We start from the raw sequence: 22,542 nt of genomic DNA on the forward strand, positions 1-22,542 counted from the left end.
AGACTCCACCCCCTCCCTGGGCTACTTGTTCCAATGCCTGAACACTCCCTCAGTGGAAAAAGGTTTTTTTAACATCTAATCCGAGCCTCACCTGATGCAACTTAAAGCTGTTTCCTCTCTTCCTGTCACTAAAGGCTTTGCAGAAGAGACCAACCCCCACCCCACTAAAACCTTCTTTTCAGGTCATTGTAGAGAGCAATGAGGTCCCCCCTGAGCCTCCCCTTCTCCACACTCAACCAGCCCAGTTCCCTCAGCCATCCCTCAGCAGACATGTTTTCCAGAGCCTTCCCCAGCTCTGTTCCCTTCTCTGGACACGCTCCAGCCCCTCAAGGGCCTTTTTGCACTGAAGGGCCAGAACTGGACACAGCACTCGAGGGGGGGCCTCCCCAGTGCCCAGCACAGAGGGGCAATCAGTTCTCTGCTCCTGCTGGCCACACTCTTCTCCACAAAGGCCACGATGCCCTTGGCCTTCTTGCCCCCTGGGCACACTCTGGCTCATATCCAGTCTCTGTCAAGCAGCACCCGCAAGTCCCTTCCTGCTGAGCAGCTCTCAAGCCCCTCTGCCCCCAGCCTGGAACGTTCCAGAGGGTTGTTGGGACCCAAGGGCAGGCCCTGACATGTGGCCTTATTGATCCAGCCTGTCCAGATCCCTCTGCACAACCTTCCTGCCCTCCAGCACATCCACACTCACACCCAACGTGGTGTTGTCCATGACTTTACTGAGGGGGCACTCGATCCCCTGGCCCAGATCATCAAGAACGGTGTTAAACAGGAGCAGCCCCAACCCTGAGCCCTTGGGAACCCCACTAGTGACCGCCCCCACCTGGATTTCCTTCCATTCCCCACCACTCCCTGGGCCATCAGACACTTTGTCACCCAGCAAACAGTTCCCTGGGTAAGCCATGAGCAGCCAGTTTGTGCAGGAGATGCTGGGGGAGATGGTGCCAAAGGCTTTCTGGAATTCCAGAGAGACACATCCCAGCCTTTCCCTCAGCTGCTGAGCGGGTCCTTGGTCAGAGAAGGAGATGAGGTTGGTCAGGCAGGACCTGCCTTTCCCAACCCCACACTGGCTGGGCCTGATCCCCTGGTTGTCCTGCCCATGCCATGGGATGGCACTGAGGAGGATCTGCTGCATGGACTTCCCCGGTCCTGAGGTCAATGGGACAGGCCAGGAGTTGCCCAGATGCTCCTTTTGGCCCTTCCTGGGGATGGGCATCCCATTTGCTTGTTGCCAGTCAGCTGGGACTTGTGCAGTTGTGCAGCACTGCTGGGGAATGAGTGAGAGTGGCTTGGCCAGCTCTTTCTCCAGCTCCCTCAGGACTCTTGGGTGCATCCCATGTGGGCCCAGGCACCTGGGGAGTCTCACTGGCAGAGCAGGTCCCTGACCATTTCCTCCTGGATTGTGAGGGCTTCACTCAGCTCCCCATCACCAACTTCCAGCCAAAGCCTGCCTGCCAGGTGTCCAAGGGGTCAGTTCTGCTGCTCCCTCCTTCCTTCCCCCACAGTGGAAAACTCCCTCATTTTGTGTCCCTGTGCCCCAGACGGCTCCAATCACCACCTCTGCAGGTGGAGGACTGCAGGGCCTCATGGAACTAAAGGAACATTTGGAGATTGTGGAAGCTCATGGAATCAAGAGGCCATTGTGACCCTGCAGGGCCTTATGGGCCCAAAGGGACCTTGTTACACTGTGGACCCTCATGGAACAAAAGGACAGAAAGTCATGGATGAGCAATAGGGATAAGCAAGGAACATTTCCTTTGATGCAGCCATGGAGAGTAACAGAGCCTGATGTAGGGACAAAGGGACAATGATGGCAATGTTCTATTTCAAGTTGGACACCTTGAAAATGCAGCTTTTAGACTTGTTGGACGACGTCTTTGGGGAGAAGGAGAATGTATTCCCTGCCGTTTGTATCTGCTCTGCTGCTCAGCCTATTGATATCCTCGCTAACGGGGCTTTAGGGCCTCTGCTGAGGGCTCTGTCTCCTACCTTGACTCGTGGGAATCTCCCTGCGGTGGGGGGTCTCTCTCCTGCCTTTAATGGTGCTCATTTACCTCCAGCAGGGGTTTTCCACCCCCATCCTTCCTCACGGAGCTTTTTTTCCTTCCTTTTGGGAAACGGGGCTGCTTTTGGCTGCGGCGGCACCGGGGCTGCGCCAGGGCTGGATGCCTGAAGAATGGACACACAGCCCTGGAACCATTGGATCTCCTGGATAATTGAAGTGCCTCTAACGGAAGATGCAGGGCCTGCCTGCCCCTGCTGCTGAGCACCAGCTCCATCTCCTGCTTCTGCCCAGCGGCTTTCCAGAAATCCAGGGCTGGGTGTGGATTGAACGCTATGGCAAGGGGCAGGATAAAGTTGCTTGGCTTCCACCCTTGGTGTCTTCGTGTTTGTGATCTTGGGAATCCTCAGGAACCTGGAACAATGCCAGAATATCTGTTGTAAGCCATGTACATGGAGATTTTTTTTTATATGTGTTTAAGTCTTTCTTGAAAATACAACTGATAGAAAACAATGGAAAAAAAAGAAAAAGAAAAAGAAAAAAAAGGAGAAAAAAGAGAAAAAAGATGGAAAAAACAGGAAAAAATGAGACAAATATTAAAAAAGAGAAAAAAAAAGAGGAAAAAGAAAAAGAGAAAGAAAAAAGAAAAAAGGGAAAAAATAAAGCAGAAAAAATAAAAAAGAGGAAAAAAAAAGAAAAGACAGAAAAGAAAATCGAAAAACTTATTATCCTCACTACGCTCACGTGCAAATGGCCGCTATGACCCGCCGCAAGGACTACAACTCCCATGGTGCCTCGCGGGGGCGTGGCGCGCTGATTGGCTGCGGCGGTGTTCTCTAAACGCGGTGCGCGCGCAGAGCGCCGTGTTGGCTGCCGGGAATCGGTGATGGCGGCGGGGCCTGCATTGTTCTGTGTGAGCTGGCGGGGGGTGCGGGAGAGCGGGGTCTGGGGATCCCCTCGGGGGCTGCGGGGAGCGCGGCTGTGGGTGGAAAGGCTGGAGGGCTCGGGAGGGTTTAGCGCGGGGGTTCGGGTGTTCCCGAGGGTCAGAGCGCAGGGCCTTGGAACCCTCTCGGGGGCTGCGGTGCCCGGGGGGCCTCCCATGAACCCGGATGGTCGATTCAGTTCCTGGGAAAGTGCCTCGGAAAAAACATTCAAAACTACCCAGCCAACAAAAGAACCCCAAAAAAGGAAAAGTGAAAAAAAGGTAAAGGAAAAGCTGTAAGGGCCAGGATGATTTTTTTGCTTTGCTTCAGTTTTTCCTTGGTCTCCTCCTTCTCAGACTTCGCCCTTTCATTTACAGAAAGCTTTTCTGCTGTTCTGTGGTTTTGGGGTCCCTGAGGCGGTTTTGTGGTCCCTTAGGAGCTTTTGGGGGTCTCTGAAAAGGTTTTGGGGGGTCTGTGAGGGGATTTGGTGTTTTGAGGAGACTTAGGGGGGAGGTTGAAGGTCCCTGAAGGGGTTTGGGAATCCCTGAGGGAGTTTTGGAGTCTCCGAGGAAATCGGGAGGTCTTGGGGGTCTTTGAGAGGGTCTTTGAAGCAGTTTGGGTATTTCTAGGCGGATTTTGGGAGTCCCAGAGGGTTTTTGGGGTCCCTGAAAGGGCTTGGGGGGTCGCAGGTGGGTTTTGCAGGTCACTGAGAGGGTTTAGGGGTCCGGGGGGGGGTGGTGTTGATGTCTCTGAGGGGATTTGGGGTGTCCTTGAGGAGGTTTCAATGAGTCCAGGGATGGATTTCTGAGGGGAATTTATGACTTTTGAGTCTCAGGACTCACCTGTTTGTGGTGTTGCCCCTCCTCTTTCCCCCCCCAAATGTCTCCTAACCTCCATTTCCCTTTAATCCCCTCCCCCCACAGATCCCTTTTAACCCCCCAAGACCCTTTTACTCCCCTAAATGTACCCAAAGCCCCCCAAACCCCCAAATCCCCATCCAAACCCCCAGATCTCCCCCACCCCCCCCTCAAATCCTTTCCAACACCCCCACAAGGGACCACTCGGCACCCTGGAACAGGAACAAAGTGGGCTGTACTGAGGGCACTGGGCTGTACTGGGACAACACTGGGGGGTGTTCAGGTGTCCCACGACAACATGGCCCAGCTCCGGGAGAGATCCAGGGAGCAGTGTGGAGGTACTGGTCTGTACTGATTTCTGCTGGTCTGTACTGGTCTGTCCTGGTCTGTACCCCCAATCCCCAAAGCCCCTCCCCAGCTCCCCCAGGACCCTGACTTGGTCCTGCTGCCCCTTGAGCATCTGCAGCTCCTGCAGAACCAGGCATTTCATCAGCATATTTGCAGCTGACACCAAGCTGGGGGTGTGTTGATGTGCTGGAAGACAGGAGGGCTCTGCAGAGGGACCTGGCCCAGCTGGATCCATGGGCTGATTCCAAGGGGATGAGGTTCAAGCAGGCCAAGGGCCGGGTCCTGCCCTTTGGCCACAAGAAGCCCCGGCAGCCCCCCGGGCTGGGGCCAGAGTGTCTGGAGAGCAGGCAGGCAGAAACGGAGCTGGGAGTGTGGATTGACAGGAAGCTGAAGAGGAGGCAGAGTGTGGCCAGGGGGGCATGAGGGCCAGTGGATGGTGGCCTGGCTGAGGAAGAGTGTGGCAGCAGGAGCAGGGAAGTGATTGTTGGCCTGGACTGAGCGCTGGTGAGGCCACCCCTGGAGTGCTGTGTCCAGCTCTGGGCCCCTGAGTTGAGGAAGGCCCTGGAGGGGCTGGAGCAGGTGCAGAGAAGAGCAGCGAGGGTGGGGAAGGCAGTGGAGCACAAGTGGTGTGAGGAGAGGCTGAGGGAGCTGGGGGTGTTGAGGCTGGAGAAGAGGAGGCTCAGGGGAGACCTCCTGACTCTCTGCAAGTCCCTGCCAGGAGGTTGTAGCCAGGTGGGGGTGGGGCTGTTCTGCCAGGAAGCAGCAGTAGGACAAGAGGGCTGGGTCTTGAGCTGTGCCAGGGGAGGTTTAGGTTGGATATTGGGAAGGAATTTTTTGCTGAGAGAGTAATCAGGCCTTGGAATGGGCTGGGCAGGGAGGGGGTGGAGTCCCCGTCCCTGGAGGTGTTGAAGGTGAGAGTGGATGTGGCCTCAGTGCCATGGTCTGGGAAGCACAGCGGGGTTGGATCCAGGGTTGGACTTGATGATCTCAGAGGTCTTTTCCAACCCAGCAGATTCTGTGATTCTCTGATTGCCATTCCTATGGCAGCACATGCTTGAGGCTCTATCCACAGGGGGATAGAGATGTCTGTCCATATCTATCTCCAAGGTTAGTCTGTAAAGGCAACGCAGAAAGAATCGTGCCTTGCAGAATATACCATCTAAGGAGTCTTTCTGTTGTGCCTTTTGCAACCGGACATGCCTATCTCGTATTGGCCTTTTCAGCCACCAACGCACTTGCAACAAACGTGGGTAGAGCCCTTCCCAAATCTTTGTTCGCGAAGCCCGACCATGATAGTCTGTAAATGTGCGGTGTTAGAAAAGCAGGCTAAGTTCTGGGATGGTTGTAGAAGGAGAAAGAAGCCCAGAGGCCAGTGCAAGCAGGCAGCCCTCAGCTTGCACATGATGTCCCCTCCCTGCAGGTTCCTGTCCTTGAGCCCAGGCCCTGAGGTGAGCCTGAGAAGTGGCCCGGAGGTGAGCCTGAGAATAAAGCAGAGGTGCTGCTGAGGAAGGAGAGCCCCGTGGTGGGGAAGGCACAAAGCTGTGAGTGCCCATCCCCGAGCAGGTGCTGTGTCCATCCCCTGTGTGCCAGGTGAGCTGGGGCTTTGCTGCAGAGCTGCGGGCGCTGATTTGAGCGGCTGCAAGTGCTGAGATGGTGGGCACCCAGGAACACCAGCTGTGCCTGGCCACGGAGCCTGCAAGGAGGAGCAGAGACAGCCCTGGCAGTGTGGGGGCCCAGGTTGTCCCTGTGCCTTCCCCTGCAGGCCCTGGCTGTCCCTGCTGGGCCCCTGTCCATCCCCATCAGGTCCCTGCCCGTCCCCCCGGGCTGAGCTCCCCCCAGGAAGTGCCGTGGAGCTGAAGCTGCTGCAATCCCCCCCCTGCAGCCGCTGCCCCAGCCAAGGGAGCAGCAAAGGCAGGGCCAGGAGCAGAGGCAGCAGCAGGGGAGCCCTGGGGGGGCCGGGAAGCTCGTGTGTGGGTCAGGAAAGAGGCGCTGGGCACGAGGCCGGGGCTGTGCTGAGCAGGCCCAGCCCTCACATCCCCCCAGCCAACGCCGGCTGCCCGGGGGGCTTGGGAGGGACCCCCAGCCCGTGTGCCCCACACTGAGCTGGCAGAGAGAGAGCCAAGGGACAGGGATGTGGGCAGGGCCCCGGGTGAGGGACAGGCAGGGCCATTGCAGGGCCATGGTGAGGGCACAACCTGTGGCAGCAGAGCTGCCCAGGGCTGGGGGCAGCCGGGGTGTTGGTACCAGCCAGTGCTGGGGCCCAGCAGAGCACGAGGCCTCTTGCAGAGCCCTGGAGCAGCCTCCCACTTGCCAGCCCCGCCCTGGTGGGGTGACACTGTCCCCTCCCTGCAGGACACTCCCCCTGAAATCTTCAGGGGGGGCCTTTTGTGTCTATTCCTGGTTGCTGATTCCTGCTGGGGCCTGAGAGACCCTCTGCAATCCCATCCATGGGGCACAATCTACTCTCCAGAGCTTGACTCACTGCAGCCTTTGCAGGGAAATCTGTGCTGGCAGCTGCATCCTCAGCCCCAGGGCAGTTTGTATCCCCGAGTGCTGATCCATCCTGGGGACCCAAGGGATCCTTTGCCATTCCATCCATGCAGCAGGAGTCACCCTCCTACCCTTGACTTCCTGCAGAGGAACAAGTGCCCTCTCTCTGTTTGGGAGAAGCCAGATGCTGCCCCCGGGCCATCAGAAGTGGTGCTGAAACCTCTTTCAGCCCAGCCTCGGGTGCAGTTTTCTCATCCCCTCACTGAGTGCCCACTGCCCCAGCCAGCACTGACCAACCAGGGGGTTTGGCACACTTGGATTGGTGGTTTGGAGAAACAGCCCCGGACTGACAGGGGGCCAGATAAGCTCAAGGAACAGCCCTGGTGAGTTTTAAGTGACACTACATTAATACAGCTCTTTATTAGTATATAGCAACTCAATCAAGTGCTCATGAAATGACCTCACTCCCCTCATCCTCCCAATTAAACACCTTTTTTTTGGCAGAATCTTCATATTTTGGAGTATTTTCTGGCTAAACTTTAACTTTTTGCAGTTTGGAGAGGTTCATCTCACTATTTCTGAGGTGTTTTTTGCCTGAATCTTGGTGGTTTGGGTTTTTCTGGGCTTAATCCTGGTGTTTTGGAGTTTTTTATGGACACAGGATGCCCGGTGAGTTCTAGAGATGGACTTGGGCAGGAGGAACCCCCAAGCCAATGCGCTCAGCCCTTGTTTTCCCCCCCTCCATCAGGATCTGTCCTTCCCAAAGCTTGGGCGGATGGAGGAGGAGGCTGCGAGGAAGAGGAAGATGCCTTGGTCCCCCCAGGCAGGTGAGGAGGAAGTCAGTGTCCCTTTGGGCGGGTGTTGTGCTGGCTCTGTCAGCCGAGCATGGCCCCGGCTGCAGGACAACCCCGCTGGCGCCGCCGTCCTGCCGGGGCCGGAGTTGGGGGGATGTCCTTGGCCTTCCCTGTGGGCCGGAGGCAAATCCCCTGCCTGTCCTTCTTGCTTCCTGCCCCAGGCCCCGAGCTGAGGACGGAGAGCCCGGAGGACAAATCCCCCCGGCAGAGCCTGGTGGGAGAGGCCGTTTTGAAGGGCTCCCCGGCACAGGAAGGCAGCGGGGAGGAAAAGGGCCGGAGATCCCCCCGCAGGAGGGGCTCCAAAGCCAGCCCAGGGTGCTCTGAGGAGGAAAGGGAAGGCGGCGGGAACCTGAGGCAGAGCTCCAACCTAGTGGTCTCTGAGCAGCCTCCCAGCAGGGAGAAGCCATTCAGGTGTTTGGAATGTGGGAAGAGCTTCAGGACAAGCACCATGCTCCTCAGCCACCAGCACATCCACAGGGGGGAACGGCCCTACACATGTAGGGAATGTGGGAAGAGCTTCAGGCAGAGCTCCCACCTCCGCACCCACCTCCGTACCCACCAGCACATCCACACTGAGGAACGGCCCTACACGTGTGGGGAATGTGGGATGAGCTTCAGGGAGAGCTCCACCCTCCTCACCCATCAGCGCATCCACACCGGGGAGCTGCCCTACACGTGTAGGGAATGTGGGAAGAGGTTCAGGAACAACTCCAACCTGATCCAACACCAGCGCATCCACACTGGGGCACGGCCCTACTCGTGTGGGGAATGTGGGAAGAGCTTCAGGCAGATCTCCCACCTTCTCAAGCACCAGCACATCCACACTGGGGAACGGCCCTACAAGTGCTTGGAGTGTGGGAAGATGTTTCAGACCAGCTCAGATCTCCTCCTGCACCACCGGACGCACACGGATGAGAGGCCCTTCCGCTGCACCGATTGTGGGAAGGGCTTTAGCCAGAACTCCCACCTCGTCAGGCACCGGCGCATTCACACCGGGGAGAGGCCCTACAAGTGTGGGGAGTGTGGGAAGAGTTTCACCCAGAGCGGTAACTTGACCACACACCAACGGACCCACCGGTAAGGGCACCCTAAAAGTGCCCCTGCTGTGGGAACAGCTTTGGCCACTGCTTCCACCCCCAATGAATCCCCTGTTGGTGAGGCAACCCCAGGAGTCCAGTGACTGTCAGTCCATCCCTTTTGACCACAAAGGGCCAGTCCCCTTTCCCAGGGGCAGCTTCTTCCAACAGAACCCTTCCTGGGGGTGTGTGGAGATTCCTGCCTTGGCTGGGGACCCCCCAAGGTCACTGCTGGAGGTTGAGAGCAGAGATCTCCCCAGGAGCGTTGGTCTGGGGGAGTTCCATCCATCTCTAATTAAGAATTATTGCTTTTGTGCCAGCTTTAGTGGAATTGCTTCAACAATTGCTTTAGTGTAGAGCACTGTCCTATCTTATCCTGTACTCCTGGTAGTTTTAGTGTGTATATTGTGCTTAATTCTGCTGAAGACCTTTTGTCTGATCATTTGTAACCCTAAATAATTCATTTCTATCAACAGATCTGACTTGCCATCATTAAAACCTGGGGGACAAAAGTGGTTCAGTCACAGCTCTGTAATTCCTCTAATCTGAAAATGTTGGCATAATCCAAGGCTGAGATTGCATTCAGCAGCTCCCAGCACCGCACAGGAATTTGGGAGCTCAGGGGGCCACCTCCCTTTCCCAGCTCCCCTGTGCCCAAAGACCCTCATGGGACTGTGGGACCTGCCAGACCACCCCCCCTTTTCCACCCTTCTCCCTGTTTCTCCCACTTTCCCATTTTCCCCTCAATCCCCAATGTCCTCCCTGAACACTTTTTGGGTCCCAACCTGCCGATGCCTAAAATCTATTCTGGCACAGTTTTAAACTTTTATACTGTTGTTGGCTATTAAATATTTCTAAATATTTTATCTAATATTTCATAAGTGGGATTAATTTAAGCAGTCTCTTCTCTCTCATTTTTAACTTTGGTAGCAGGTGTTCATCACAGGTATCCTTGTGCTGAAGTCAGCAGCTTCTTCTCTCACTCACAGCATGCCCAAGGCCGGTTGATGGATTCCAGTGTTATCTCTGAGGCCTCTTGCTGGGCAGCTGCCTCTGGCTCCCTAGCCTGAACACATCTGGTTTCCCCCAATTCCCCCTTTTTTATTTTCTAATTGAAACACTAAAACTTGTGCAAAGCTACAGCGAACCAAACGTGACACACAAGAAAGAAAACATGGCACACTAAGCAAAATACAGAAAAACACAAAAATTCCAGTTACAGCTACAATGGCAACTTTCTTGAGTTTTGGACCTAGGTTAAAAATATCTAGCCAGCTAAACAAACTGTCTAAACCTTGGTCCTTCTCTGCATTAAGCTGCGCTGTTAGGGTTTTTAATTGAGCAAGGCTTTGATGAATCAACTCTGAGTGACCAGAAAGATTCATGCAGCAAAGGCCTTCAAAAACTTTGCAACCATGTCCACGAGCCAATAGCAAAAAATCAATGGCTGCTCTATTCTACAAAGTGGCTTTCCTAATTGAACTGACATCGGTTAGTAAGGCGTCAGCTGCTGAACTTGGCAAGCCAGCAGCCTGGTCTATCCAAGGTGGTCAAGGCATGAGCTGTTCCAATTCCAGCTACAAGACTGGAGAATACTCTTTCTGCTGGGCCCCAGATATGTACTCTTGAATTGCAATTCTTATTGTATCGTTGCACGAATCTTTTTTGCCTCTTTTGAATGTGTGTTGCTTATGGGTAATTTGTGAGGGTTAAATGATGTTAATTTTCCAAATGTGCACGGTCCTCCTTTTGCTCTAGTGGGAATACCTTTCCAGAATCACAGCCCACAGATTAAGAAAATACCATTGGGCAAGCCAAGAGGTGTCGCCCCTGATTTTAATACTGTAGAATTGGGTGATTTACACCAAAAACGAGCCTTTTGGTATGTTCCAGAAGGAGATACGCCAATTGCCAAATAATGATTTGAATTTGAATCTGAGGGATCAAATTGAAAACAGAAAGGTGCAGTCAGACTGCCCATGACATTAATTTCTTGGGGTTCTATTGGAATTCAAGGAAAATTATTTTCAAGGTTTTGGTTATTGGCACATTGTGCCTTGTGAAGGTTAGAGAATTGTGGCAAGTACTGGTGTAGAAAGGTAATCCACTGGGTGCAATTGAAAGGAAGGCCTGCTAAACAGGTACGGAACGGATCAGTTGGGGCAGCCACAGACAAACACAATGTGTCAGTCCCGGTTGCATTGGCGAGTGTCACCCCGACGTTCTGGGTGACAAAGGTGGTCCAGTCAGGAGGCATGGCTGTTGTTATGAAGATGATGCAAGGTAGGGTTGCACGAAACGTGAAGGTATCCATCGCGGTGCTCGATCTGTGGAGACACAAGCATAACCTTTTCCCCAGGTTATTAAGGGACAAGGACCTTGCCATTCTCTAGTAACTGGATCTCTGAACATTACTTCTGCCTTCCTCTCTGTGGAAACATGTGCTGGGACAAAGTGACGCTGTGCTGCAGAGAGATCTCCTACTATTCTATTTAGAAAGTTAAGCACATATAAAGCCTTATTTAAACACTCCTGGGGAGTTAAACCTGAACTTCCTCTTTTCTGTTTCTGCAACGTCTTTGAGTGTGCAGTGTGCACACTCAATTACAGCCTGACCTGTGGGGGTGTGTGGAATACTTGTTAGATGTTGTATTCCCCATTGTTCAAAAAATTCTTTTGTGCGTTTGGACATATAAGAAGGTCCAGTGTCTGTTTTAATTTGCTTAGGTACTCCCATGTGTGCAAAGGCTGTAAGGAGGTGACATTGTACATCCCAGCTTTTCTCCCCAGAATGAGCTGTAGCTACTAGAAATCCTGAAAACGTGTCAATGGAGACATGTACATATTTCAGTTTGCCAAAAGAGGATATGTGTGTTACATCTGCTTGCCACAGCTGCAGGGGTTACAGTCCTCAAGGGTTGGTTCCTTCAGGAGCAATGGGAGTGATTAGCTGACAGTCTGGACAGGATGCTATGATAGAATGAGCTTGCTCTGATGTGAGATCAAATTATCTTTTTAATGCCCTTGCATTTTGATGAAAAAATTGATGTGACAATTCGGCTTGCTCAAATCACTGAGGTACTATTACTGCTCCTGCAAGTGCATCTGCACGTCGATTACCTCCTGAAATTGGACCAGGAGGCAAGGTATGAGAATGCACATGGCATGATGAAAAATGCAAATTGCCTCTTTTCAACTAGAAACAGTAATTTTTGAATAGGGCAAACAGTGCCGCATGATTGACTTCTTTCAGATAGGAGTGTTCAATTTGTTGAACCACTCCCACAACATACTGAGAATCAGAAACTATGTTTAAAGGTCCTGGAAAGAGTGTAAGTGTGCAGATTACTGCTGATAATTCTACAAGCTGTGGTGACCCATCACATGATGTATATCCTGTTGCCTGTCATTATCTTTCTGCCACACTACGACTCCATTTCCCGTTTTTCCTGAACCGCCAGTAAAGACAGTTTGTGCATCTGTTAAAGGAATAGGGGAGCAGTGTGTTCTCAGCTTCAAAGGAAAGTTGTTTAAACACTGTAAAATAGAACAAGCAGGTAGGTGAATACTTAGCTGACCTGCAAAATCACTTAAGGCAGTTTGAAATTCAAAACTAGCCTTCTCTAGCCATTGTAAATGCTCTGTTGTCATTGGCAAATACACAGTACGTGGGTCACACCCTGCAAGTTCCCAGCACCTAATGCAGCCTCTCTGAAATATGCGTGATATCATTTCTGGCTGAGTCGTTACTGTTTTAGAAAACTGATGAGCTGGAAAAACCCATTCCCATAAACAAAACTGAGTATTGTTCTTGTACAACTGGCCCAAGAGGCCAAAAGGTTAAGCGAGTCCCTTCAAGGTAACTAACGCTACTGGCTCATCTAAGAGACGGTGACTGGCCTGGCAGGAACTGAGGTTTTGCTCTACAGCATGCAAAGCAGTAACAGCTTCTGGTGTTACCTGTCTGAGCGAAGTTAGTTCTGGATCTCCTTTAAGCAGGCAAAACAATGGATGGAGTTCGTCAGTGGAAATATCCAAAATAGATCTGAGCCAGTTAATAGCTCCCAGCAGTCTTTGCAAATCATTGAGGGTTTGCACTGAGTTTGACAGAGAAACACGCTGGGGATGAATGGCTGTTTGGGTTATTTTCCATCCCAGGTAATACCAAGGAGATTCTTGTTGTACTTTTTCTGGTGACACTTGAAGGCCATAGGTTGCCAACTGTTGCTTTGAGGGCTCTTTGCATTAGTTCCTTATCAGCTGCACAGATTAAGATGTCATCCCTGTAGTGATATATGCAGACTTCTGGATACTGCTGACATACAGGTGACAGCGCAGTGGACACAAACAGTTGACATATGACTGGACTATTCTTCATCCCTTGAGGTAGGACTTTCCAGTGATAGCGAGCATGCAGTTCACTGGTGTTAATAGATGGCACTGAAAAAGCAAACTTTGCATCTCTGGGGTGTAAAGGAATGGAAAAGAAACAGTCCTTTAAGTCAATGATAGTAAGTGGCCAGTTTTGAGGCAGCACTGATGGCAAAGGCAGGCCTAGTTGGACAGCTCCCATTGGCTTGATGACTTCATTAATGCATCTTAGATCGTGCAATAGATGCTACTTGCCACTTCTTTTTTGGATCACAAACACTGGGGAATTCCAGGGACTGGTAGAAGCACAAATGTGTCCTGCTGAAAGTTGTTCTTGAACAAGCACTTGAAGATATTGCAGCTTGTCCTTTCTGAGCGGCCACTGATCCACCCACACCAGTTCATCAGTCGTCCAGGTTAGGGCGGGGACCAGCTGATGTTCAGTGGCCTCTGGAAAAAATTTGTAGTGAGACCAAGTCCCCATTGTCCCAAAGCATCTCAGCCCCACAGTGTGATTGGCAAGTCCAAAACAAAGGGATGAACTGTGGCTGTACGCTTCTCAGGGCCTGTGATTGTAATTGGATGCAAGCTTTGTTGTGGTGCTGTAACTCCTGCCACTCCCCTCAGTGCCTTCTCTGGCTCCATAAGCGGCCAGAAGGGTGGCCAATCTCGAATAGAGATCAAGGTCACATTGGCACCCATGTCTGCCAAACCTCTCAGGTGGATAGTCTCTTTTCTCCAGAATTGTATAAGGAGCAATGCAGAACTGGGCATTGTGCTGACAAGGGCTGAACCCAGGAGAGAAAATCATCTATCTCCCATCTGTCTTTTGTTGTGCTAAAGTCTGGCCTTTCTCCCTGATTCGAGTTAAACTTTGTTGGATCAGGATAAGCTGAGCAATGGGAGTGCCTGCCTCTATATGGACAGGGGGTGCAGGTGTCCACAGCATTATTTTTCTCTCTCCCACAAAGTTGGCATCTATAATTCCAGGCAGTATGCACACACCTAGTGCAGAGGTTGATGTACGACCTATCAGCAAACCGCTGTGGCCATCCTCTAGAGGACTTTGAATTCCTGTAGAGACTACATGTATTTCATTATCAAAGAGTTTGAAGGATTTCGAAGGGCTCAAGTCTATTCCAGCATTGCCTGCAGTGCGTGTTTGCAGAGAACTAGCTGGCTTAAGTGAAAGGCTTGAAGTTTGGAGGCTATGTTTGTCTTTGCACGACCTCTCTGCACGCTCATATCTGTTTCCCGAAGGCTTCTTCCCTTTACCTGGATGATGCAATAGGGATCCATCCTTTGCATATTTGGAGTGGCATTCCCCTTGTGACAACGAGGGCACATTGCAGGCTTAGCACTGTGTTTTTTCATGGGACAATTTTTTTGAAAGTGTCCCTTCTGTCCACACTCACAGCACAATGGTTGTGGCTGGGAATCTGGTTGAGGCTCGTAATCTAGAGGAGGGTCTTTAAAGGTGACCAGTGCCTCTGCTAAAGAAGCAGTTTTGGAAGCTTGTGAGCCTACGTTTCTGCAGGCTTCAAGCATCTCTGCAATGGTAGGATTACATAATGCACGCAGTATTTTTTGGCAGTCTTCACTGGCATGTTCTATCACTATATTTTTAAGGACAGTTTCTTGTGCTGGAGCATAATCTATTTGTTTGTTTATTGCGTTTCGTAGCCGCTCTGCATATTGCATAAACGGTTCCTTAACACCTTGTTTTATCATCATAAAGGACTGTGTAGCCGCCCCTGTGTCTGGTACTTTCCTAAGTGCTTGTAAAGCTAGATTTTTAGCAAGAGTCAAATCAAGCAATGGGATTTGAGCCTGAGCTGCTGCTGTCGCATAAGGTCCCTCCCCCATAAGAATATTTTAATATGTGCAATTGGCACTCGGATCATAGGTGACATCTCTTCTGCCTGCTTCTTTACTTTACTTTTTCCATTCTGCTTCAAATAATGTGTATTGCATGGTAGTAAGGAGCATTCTCGCTATTCCTGCACAGTCATAAGGAGTCAGCACAAAGGTGCCAAACAAAGAATCTAAAAGCCCTCTTGTAAATGGAGCCTCCAGCCCGTATTCCATAACAGCCTGCCGTAAGTCTTTTAAAACCGGATATGGGACAGGTTCCCAGTGGGGTTGCTGACCGGCTGTAAAGATAACTGGGAAGGCTTGCATCATATGCAAATCTCCTTCCTCTGCTGCTGCTTTCCTAACAGGAGCCCGTCTGTCTTTTGGATCGGCAGGGAATAAAGTTTGCTCTTGTCCTGGATTGTAAGGACACGGCTCCCAAGAGTTCCCACCCGGAACTGGAGCAGGCAGGAACTCAGAAGCGCAGAGCAGTGACCTCACGGCAGGATTCACTTCCTGGGGCGGACTCGCCCCTCCCCTCTGGGAGGGACCCAGCGCCATCTTGGAGTGGCACAGTTGGAAATTCTTGAGCTGGCGGGGAGAGAGGGGGGATCTCTCCAGCTTCCCAGGGAGAGGAATGGAGTCGAGTGGCACCAGAGCAGCCGTGTCTGCTCGCTCAGGACTCAGCACGGGCGGAAGGGTGGATGGATGTGGCAGGACCCGGCCCGCGTCTGCGGTGGCTGTGCCTCCCGAGAGCCCCCCTCCCACGGACGCTGCGATGGCAAAGGGCACTTGGGGGTGAGGGTTTCCCGTGTGTGGCAGCTCCGTAGCTTGTGAGCTGGTTCCCCCTTTCTCCACCTCCTGGGGTGAGTCGGCGGGTTTTTCAATTTGTTTTTGCTCCGGGAGTGGTGTTTTTTTAGAAGATCTATCTTGTAGAGTCTCAAAGACTAAGTGCCACAGTCTCAAGATGCTGGCCACTTGTTTGTCCCCTTGGGTCACAGCATTCCAGAGCTTAATTCCTATACGATCCCGCTCTGAGACGTTAAAAACATTTGAAACAGTTAAACCGAGTTGAGTTTTCTGTGCCCAAAGAAGCAGATTCTGTAGTGGTAGATCTTCTACCTTCGACCCATGCTCTTTGAACAGGCATTTCATAAATTCATGCACATCTTTTTGTTCAGAGGACATATTTAACCCCATTATTACGATTTTCTTCTAATTATTGACTATTCTTAAATTGTTCACGACCGCTCACCTCCCTGTCCTGCAGCGAGGGATTCTGGCACCATCTCCGGAGTTCGATCACGCTGCGTCACCGAGGTAAGGGACCTGTAACCACCACCTGCTATTCCTGGTCCATTCCTAAATATAAGGAATCAGAACCAAGTCCCTACTTCGGGCACCAAATGCCGACGCCTAAAATCTTTTCTGACACAGTAATAAACTCTTTTACTGTTGTTGGCTATTAAATTACACAATCTGACTGCATCACTAAAAATAGAGGTTTTATTCTTTTGTCCTCTTTGTCCAGTAGAAGGGAACAGAGTTGCCTGGAATGGTGGGAAAAAAAGCATGCAATGTTTACATTGAAGCATTTTTATCCCACCTAGCGCAGGAAGTTTTAGGCTACAGGGAAGGAGGCACGCATGGACCTATTTAACACACTGTCACACACTTTTTCTAACTTATCCACACTATTCAAATTTTTCTAACAACACACTGTCATTCTTAATTATAAATTAATTCATATTTCATAAGTAGGGTTAGCTAAAACAGTCTTTTCCTTCTCATTTTTAACTTTGGTAGCAGGTGTTCACCGCAGGTATCCTTCCCCTGAAGTTAGCAGCTTCTTCTCTCAGTCTCACAGAGTGCCCAACGCCGTCTGATGGATTCCATCGCTATCTCTGAGGCTTCTCTCTGGGGAGCTGCCTCTGGCTCTCCAGCCTGAACACCTGTTTGGTCTCCCACACTCTGGTAGTTTTAGTCTGGGCCTTTCCTCGGTGACCAGTTTGTAACCAAGGAAGTGGCCATGTTCCCAGTATTCCCTATGATTTTTACGTAAGCCAGGGTATAAATAAGAAGGGAAGAGAAGCCTTCGCTCTCTTCCCTTCCAGTGGTTCTGAAGGCACAGGTTCCCTGCTGTCGGTTCTGCTGTGTGGGGGAGTGAGGTCTAGTGAGCCCTTGTAGACCTTGGGAGGCAGAGGGTGCCGGCGGTCGTTCAGCGCGATTCTGCTGTCCCAAGGAGAGTAGTAAGATATTCTTTTGCTAGTTCTTTACTGATTGTAATTGTGCATTCCTGCCTCGGGTTTCTGTTGTTTCGGTTTGGTTTTTTTCCTTTTTGTCCCTTTTTTCCCTTTCTCTTTCCTTTTCCCTATCCTTTTCCCTTTCGGGATTGTTTGGGGTTTGCGTGTTATATGTACACAGTGTTTTAATTATATATATCTGTGGTATATGTAAAATACATATATATTTTTGCTATAGCTTTTGCTATTCTGTTTTTTTTCCTTTGGAAGGTTTTTGCTGTAGTCTGTGGGGTTTGGTGGGAAGCCAACTACAACCGACTACACACACCCCAGCTGTGATTCAGTTTTCTGGAATGATTATAAATGAATTAAAAAGCTTTTTTGGGCCATCATCTAGGCAACTGCTGCCGTGGATAACATGGATTGCAGGAAGGCAGAAGAGAAGGACATGAAAGGGCCACCTGTGAGCAAAAGGTATTTTTCGTTTTCAGTAGTCTCTGAATTTTTGTTACTAGTTTTCTGTTTCTGTGGAAGAGTTCAGTGTCCTCCCTCCTGGGAGGGATGGGAACAAATGATTAAACACGGAAAACGTTCTGGCTGAGCTGTTCCAACACTGCAAACTGTCATTTGTCCAGATGGTCTAAAGATGTCCAGATTATTGAAAACCTTCCATATGTTTCTTTTCAGGGAGAGAGAAATATTTGATGAAGAAATCCAGCAAAGGCAAAAGTGCAAGGCCAAGCCTCAGCCTGCTGAGAGCTGAGGAGTGGCACCGGCTGCCCCAGAATTACATAGGGAAAATAAGAAACACAGAGGTTTTGGAATGGGATCGAGCCATTTTCAATGGGATTGATTCACTTTGAGGTGACAGACTGATCCCTCTCGACTTTTGGGATGCAGAGCTGGGAGAGACTGGAATGTTAATGGTCCACGGCTCCAACACTCTCCAGTTGCAGAAGCAGTGGGGGCTTTGCTGCCCATGGGCAAAGGAACCGCCTGGGGAAGGGGGGGTTAATGGGGCTGGGGGGAGAGAGGAGGGGCAGCACCACGAGCAGGTGAGTCCTGAGACCCCCCTGGTGTCCCCAAGACCATCTTGGTGTCCCCACCCCCCCCTTGACACCCCGAGACCCCCCTGGTGTCTCCAATGTCCCCAGGGCCTCCCCATGGCCTCAATCCCCCCCCGAAACCTCCAATTCCACTGTCCCCAAACCCCTTCCCACTGTCCCCAAACCCCATCCCTGATGTCTCCAACCCTCCATCTCACCCCAGGAGCCCCCTGGACCCTCTCACCCCAAAAACACCCCTCCTTCCCCCCACGCTCACAGAAAGGCCAAGGGCATCTGGGGACACACTGGGGACAGTTGGGGGGCTTTGTGGGGCACTGGGTGATTACTGGGGGATACTGGGACACACTGGGGGGAACCAGGGGGCACTGGGAGGGACTGGGGGGTTACTGAGAGGCGCTGGGAGGGCACTGGGAGGGACTGGAGGTGAACTGGGGCACACTGGGGGACACTGGCAGATGACTGAGGAGTTCCTGGGGGATTACCAGGACACACGAGGGGACACTGGGAGGTTACTGGGCCACACCGGGGATTACTGGGTGCTCACTGGAGGATCATTGGGCCACACTGGGAGGCAGTGGGAGGTCACTGGGATGCACTGGGTGGTCACTGAGGGGGTTACTGGGCCGTACTGAGAGTCACTGGGAGGTCACTGGGCTGTACTGGGGACATTGGGATCCCCTTACCCAGATGTGGTACATCTCGTCCCTGGACTTTGGGGGGCACCACCAGGCCCCCACCCTGGGGGCTGGGGGACCCCCTGAACCGCACTGCTGAACCCTCCCTGTAGGATCTCTGTGTGCTGAGTTTTGCGGTCTCTGGGGTTCAGGGCGGGCATCAGGATCCCCTTTCCCTGAGGTCGGTCCGCCGGGCCGGCAGGGGCGCTGTGGCCCGAAAAGAAATGGCGGGTCCAGCACGTGACGCGGGGCTTCATGGGAGTTGTAGTTCTTTTATGAGCTCTCCGCCGGCGCGCCTGCGCAGTGCAGCCAGGGCGTTGGAAAAGCCCCCGAGCCCCGCAGCCCCCAAGAGGGCTCCAAGGCCCCGCGCTCTGCCCCTCGGGAACCCCCGAACCCCTCCGCTAAACCCTCCCGAGCCCTCCAGCCTTTCCACTCACAGTGCAGTGCACCCGCCGCCGCCTCCTCCATCACTTCCCCACAGCCGACATGGCGCTCTGTGCGCTCCCCGCCTCCAGAGAGACCCCCACAGTCAATCCGCGGGCGGTCTCGCCCCCCGCTCGCCCGATGCAGCGCCCAGGCACCGGGCGAGCGGGAGAGGAAGACTTTGAGCCTTCATCCCCTGCGACCACCCGAGAGCAGCACAAGAGAGAAGTGCGCAGGCGGCAGAAGGCGCGTCCCGAGATTTCCATGGAACACCGCCCACTCTGGGGTAGCTCGGGAAGATGTAAAAATGTGCAACGAATATGTATGAGCTAATTTCCCAGGAACTGGAACAGCCCTGTGTGTGCAGGGACACGGGTCAGGGGGTGCTCCCCCAGCAGCCCTCTGTCCCCACAGCAGGTTGGGAGCTCAGGGGGCCACCCCGGACCCCCCTTTCCCACCCCCCTCTGCCCCACAGCTGCTGCAGCACCAGCTGCTGGGTGGGGGGAGTCCCCCCATCAGCCCCCAGGGTTGGGCACCTGTGGAGAATCGTGACCAGAGCAAGCACAGAAAGGGTTACAGAAGCAGTGGACATTCCCAGTGTGGATCTGCCCCCTCCCAGAGCCCCAGGGAACCGCTCCAGGGCCCAACTGATGGGGGACAGGGGGGACCCATATGGGAACCCCCCTCCCTCTGTCCCCCTACCCACTGTCCAACACCCCTTTTCTCCCCTCTCCCACCCCTTTCTCATCATCCCCACAGTCCTCAGCTCCCTCCCCGGCTCGGTTTGGGGCTGTTTCTTCCCCTCTGCCCTGCTCGGTTTCAGAGTCTCAGCCCCTTCCCTGCTCAGTTTGGAGGTCCCAGCCCCCCCCTTTTCCCCCGTTCTCCCCCCTTTTTCCACGGGCCCCTAAAAAGCTGCTACATCGTGTCCATTCCAAATTAAGCCTGCATTTATTAGCATGGACTGGCATCCAAACGGCAGCAAGAATAGTCTTCTAATTCTCTTCTTTTTAATCCTCTGTGCAGTCGCCGGTTTTCCCCTCGAAGCGGGCAGGAAAACAGGAACAGCCCTGGTGTGGTCGGGGAGCAGCGCTGACCCCAAAGGGCTGCATTTCCCCTGCCGATCGTCCTGCTCTGCCCTCCCCCGGGGCTGGCTCTGCCTGGCGCTGGCCGGACGTCCCGGGGCTCCTCACTGAGCAAACCCCTTCCCAAACTTCAGGGACAAGTCCAGACCCCGGCTGGCCCGGGAGGAAGCGACAGCAGCGCGGGCCGAGCGGGCGGGATGGGGTCCGAGCAGCGGCGGGAAGTTGCAAGATTGCCAGCAAAGAAGTCAAAATAAAGTGAAGCAGCTAAAAAAGCCCGTGGTCTCGGCATGGGTGCGGGAGGAAGGGGAGCTCCGTGACTGAAGCCGGGGCTTCCCCCGGGGCGCGCGGGGGCCAAACAGGGAACGGAAAAATGGACAAACGGACGAACCGACGAACGGACCAACGGCCCCGGCGCTTCGGCAGCAGCAGCGGCGGCAGCAGCAGCGGCTCTAGCGACGCGCTCTCGGTCTTTCTCCTGCTCTTGCTCTTCCTCCTCTCCGTCTCCCGGTGTCCCTGTCCCGGTGTCCCTGTCCCGGTGTCCCTGTCCCGGTGTCCCTGTGCCGGTGTCCCTGTCCCGTTCCCGGTCCCCCCTCCCCTTGCCGGCCCGGGCCATGGCCCCGGCCGTTCCCCTCTGCCGGGCGGGGCCGCCCCGTCCCCGGCCCTGGGCGGCCCGGCGCGGTCCCGCCCTCGCCCGGCTCCCGGCGCGCCGGCTGTGGCGCTGCTGGGCGCTCCTGTGGGGCGGGCTGTGGGATGGGCTGTGGGATGGGCTGTGGGATGGGCTGTGGCGCTTTCTGGGCGCTCCGGTGGGGCTGGCTGTGGGACAGGCTCGACCTCGCCGCCCCTTGACTCGGCCCGGCTCGAGCCCGGCGCCTGCCGGGGCCGGCGGGGGACGCGGGCGCCGCGGCCGCTGCCGCCTCCTCGGCGTGTTCCCCGGGCAGAGCTCCGCCGCCGCTGCCCGCTGCGGGTGGGGAAGCCCGGCCCGGGCCGCTCGAGGGGCGCTCGGGGGCCGTGCCGGGCCCCGGCCCGAACGCTGACGGCCACGTCTCGCCCGCACGGAAGGCGAAGGGGCCCCTGCAGAAGCGCTACCGGCTGGGTTCGCTGCTGGGCAGCGGCGGCTTCGGCCGCGTCTACGCGGGGACCCGCCTGGCGGACGGAGCCCCGGTGAGTGCAGGAGGAGGAGGAGGAGGAGGAGGAGGAGGAGGAGGAGGAGGGCGGGACGGGCGAGCTCAACCCGCCGTTCCCCTTGGCTTGCAGGTGGCCATCAAAGCCGTGCCCCGGGATCTCATCCGGCGCTGGGGCGAGCTGGTGAGCGAGCGGGGCCAGCGGCAGAAAGCGGGGCGGGACGGGCGGGGACGAGCCGAGGCCCGGCAGGGTGGAAGCCGCCGGGACACCTGGAGGGAGAGGGGCCGTGGGCTCGGTGGGGGACGGGGAGCATCCAGGGCTGGCCGAGGGGGAGCAGGCAGACAGGCACGGCATCAGCCCCACTGACGACCCCGTGGTCCCCCCGCAGCCCGACGGCACCCGGGCCCCCCTGGAGATCGTGCTGCTGGACAAGGTGTCCAATGGCTTCCCTGGGGTCATCCAGCTCCTGGAGTGGTTCGAGCTCCCCAACAGTTTCTTGTTGGTGATGGAGCGTCCGGAGCGCTCTCGGGACCTCTCTCGCGTAATCACGGCGTGGAGGTTCCTGCCGGAGGAGATGGCGTGGGGGCTGTTCCGCCAGGTGCTGAAGGCCGTGCGGCACTGCACCAGCTGCGGCGTCCTGCACCGGGACATCAAGCCCCAGAACATCCTCCTCGACCTGGCCACCGGAGAGGCGAAGCTCCTTGACTTTGGATGTGCCACCTTCCTTCAGGACACGGTCTACACCCAGTTTGCAGGTGAGCCCACAGCCGGGGGATGCTCCTGGTGCCGGGCATCGCATGGCCATGCCCGGGTGTGGCACCAGAGATTGCCCCTTTTGCTGAGGGGGAACAGGATTAGTTCTTCAGCCAAGTTGCTTTTGGATGGGGCTGGGGGGTTATTGTGAGACGGGCCCTGGCCTTGCTGACAGCCTGTGCCACCCACCCTGTCCTGGGCTGGGTGTGGGGCAGGGGGGAGCCAGCCTGACCAAAACCCCCGTGAGGGTAGCAGAGAAGGGGGTCAGAACTGTGCACCAGCTGGCTTGGTGTGCAGGCGAGGAGGGGCTTGGGCTGCTCCGCTCCCCTTGTTTGCCTTGGCTTATGATGAATTGTTGGGGGCAGTGCAGTGGGGCAGGGAGAAGGCATGGCTTTTCCCCACC

The 22,542-nt window shown here is 54.3% G+C and overlaps 2 protein-coding genes across 2 annotated transcripts; both read left to right on the forward strand.

Moving 5' to 3' along the window:
- Window positions 1-7,988: 7,988 nt before the first annotated feature.
- On the forward strand, window positions 7,989-18,006 carry LOC120324393 (zinc finger protein 436-like; the record flags this gene model as incomplete). Its single annotated transcript, XM_039386892.1, has 3 exons — window positions 7,989-8,551; window positions 17,416-17,492; window positions 17,706-18,006. Coding segments are annotated over 2 exons (618 nt in total), but the record flags the coding sequence as incomplete, so codon positions are not given.
- A 2,628-nt stretch (window positions 18,007-20,634) lies between these two features.
- On the forward strand, window positions 20,635-22,141 carry LOC120324394 (serine/threonine-protein kinase pim-1-like; the record flags this gene model as incomplete). The annotated part of the gene is made up of 4 exons (XM_039386895.1): window positions 20,635-20,785; window positions 21,127-21,425; window positions 21,519-21,569; window positions 21,775-22,141. Coding segments are annotated over exons 1-4 (868 nt in total), but the record flags the coding sequence as incomplete, so codon positions are not given.
- Between the last annotated feature and the right edge of the window lie 401 nt (window positions 22,142-22,542).

The sequence above is a fragment of the Pipra filicauda genome, unplaced genomic scaffold (assembly GCF_003945595.2).
Source record: "Pipra filicauda isolate LSUMZ 115617 unplaced genomic scaffold, ASM394559v2 scaffold1207_size22566_pilon, whole genome shotgun sequence".
In the NCBI taxonomy this organism is placed as follows: domain Eukaryota; kingdom Metazoa; phylum Chordata; class Aves; order Passeriformes; family Pipridae; genus Pipra; species Pipra filicauda.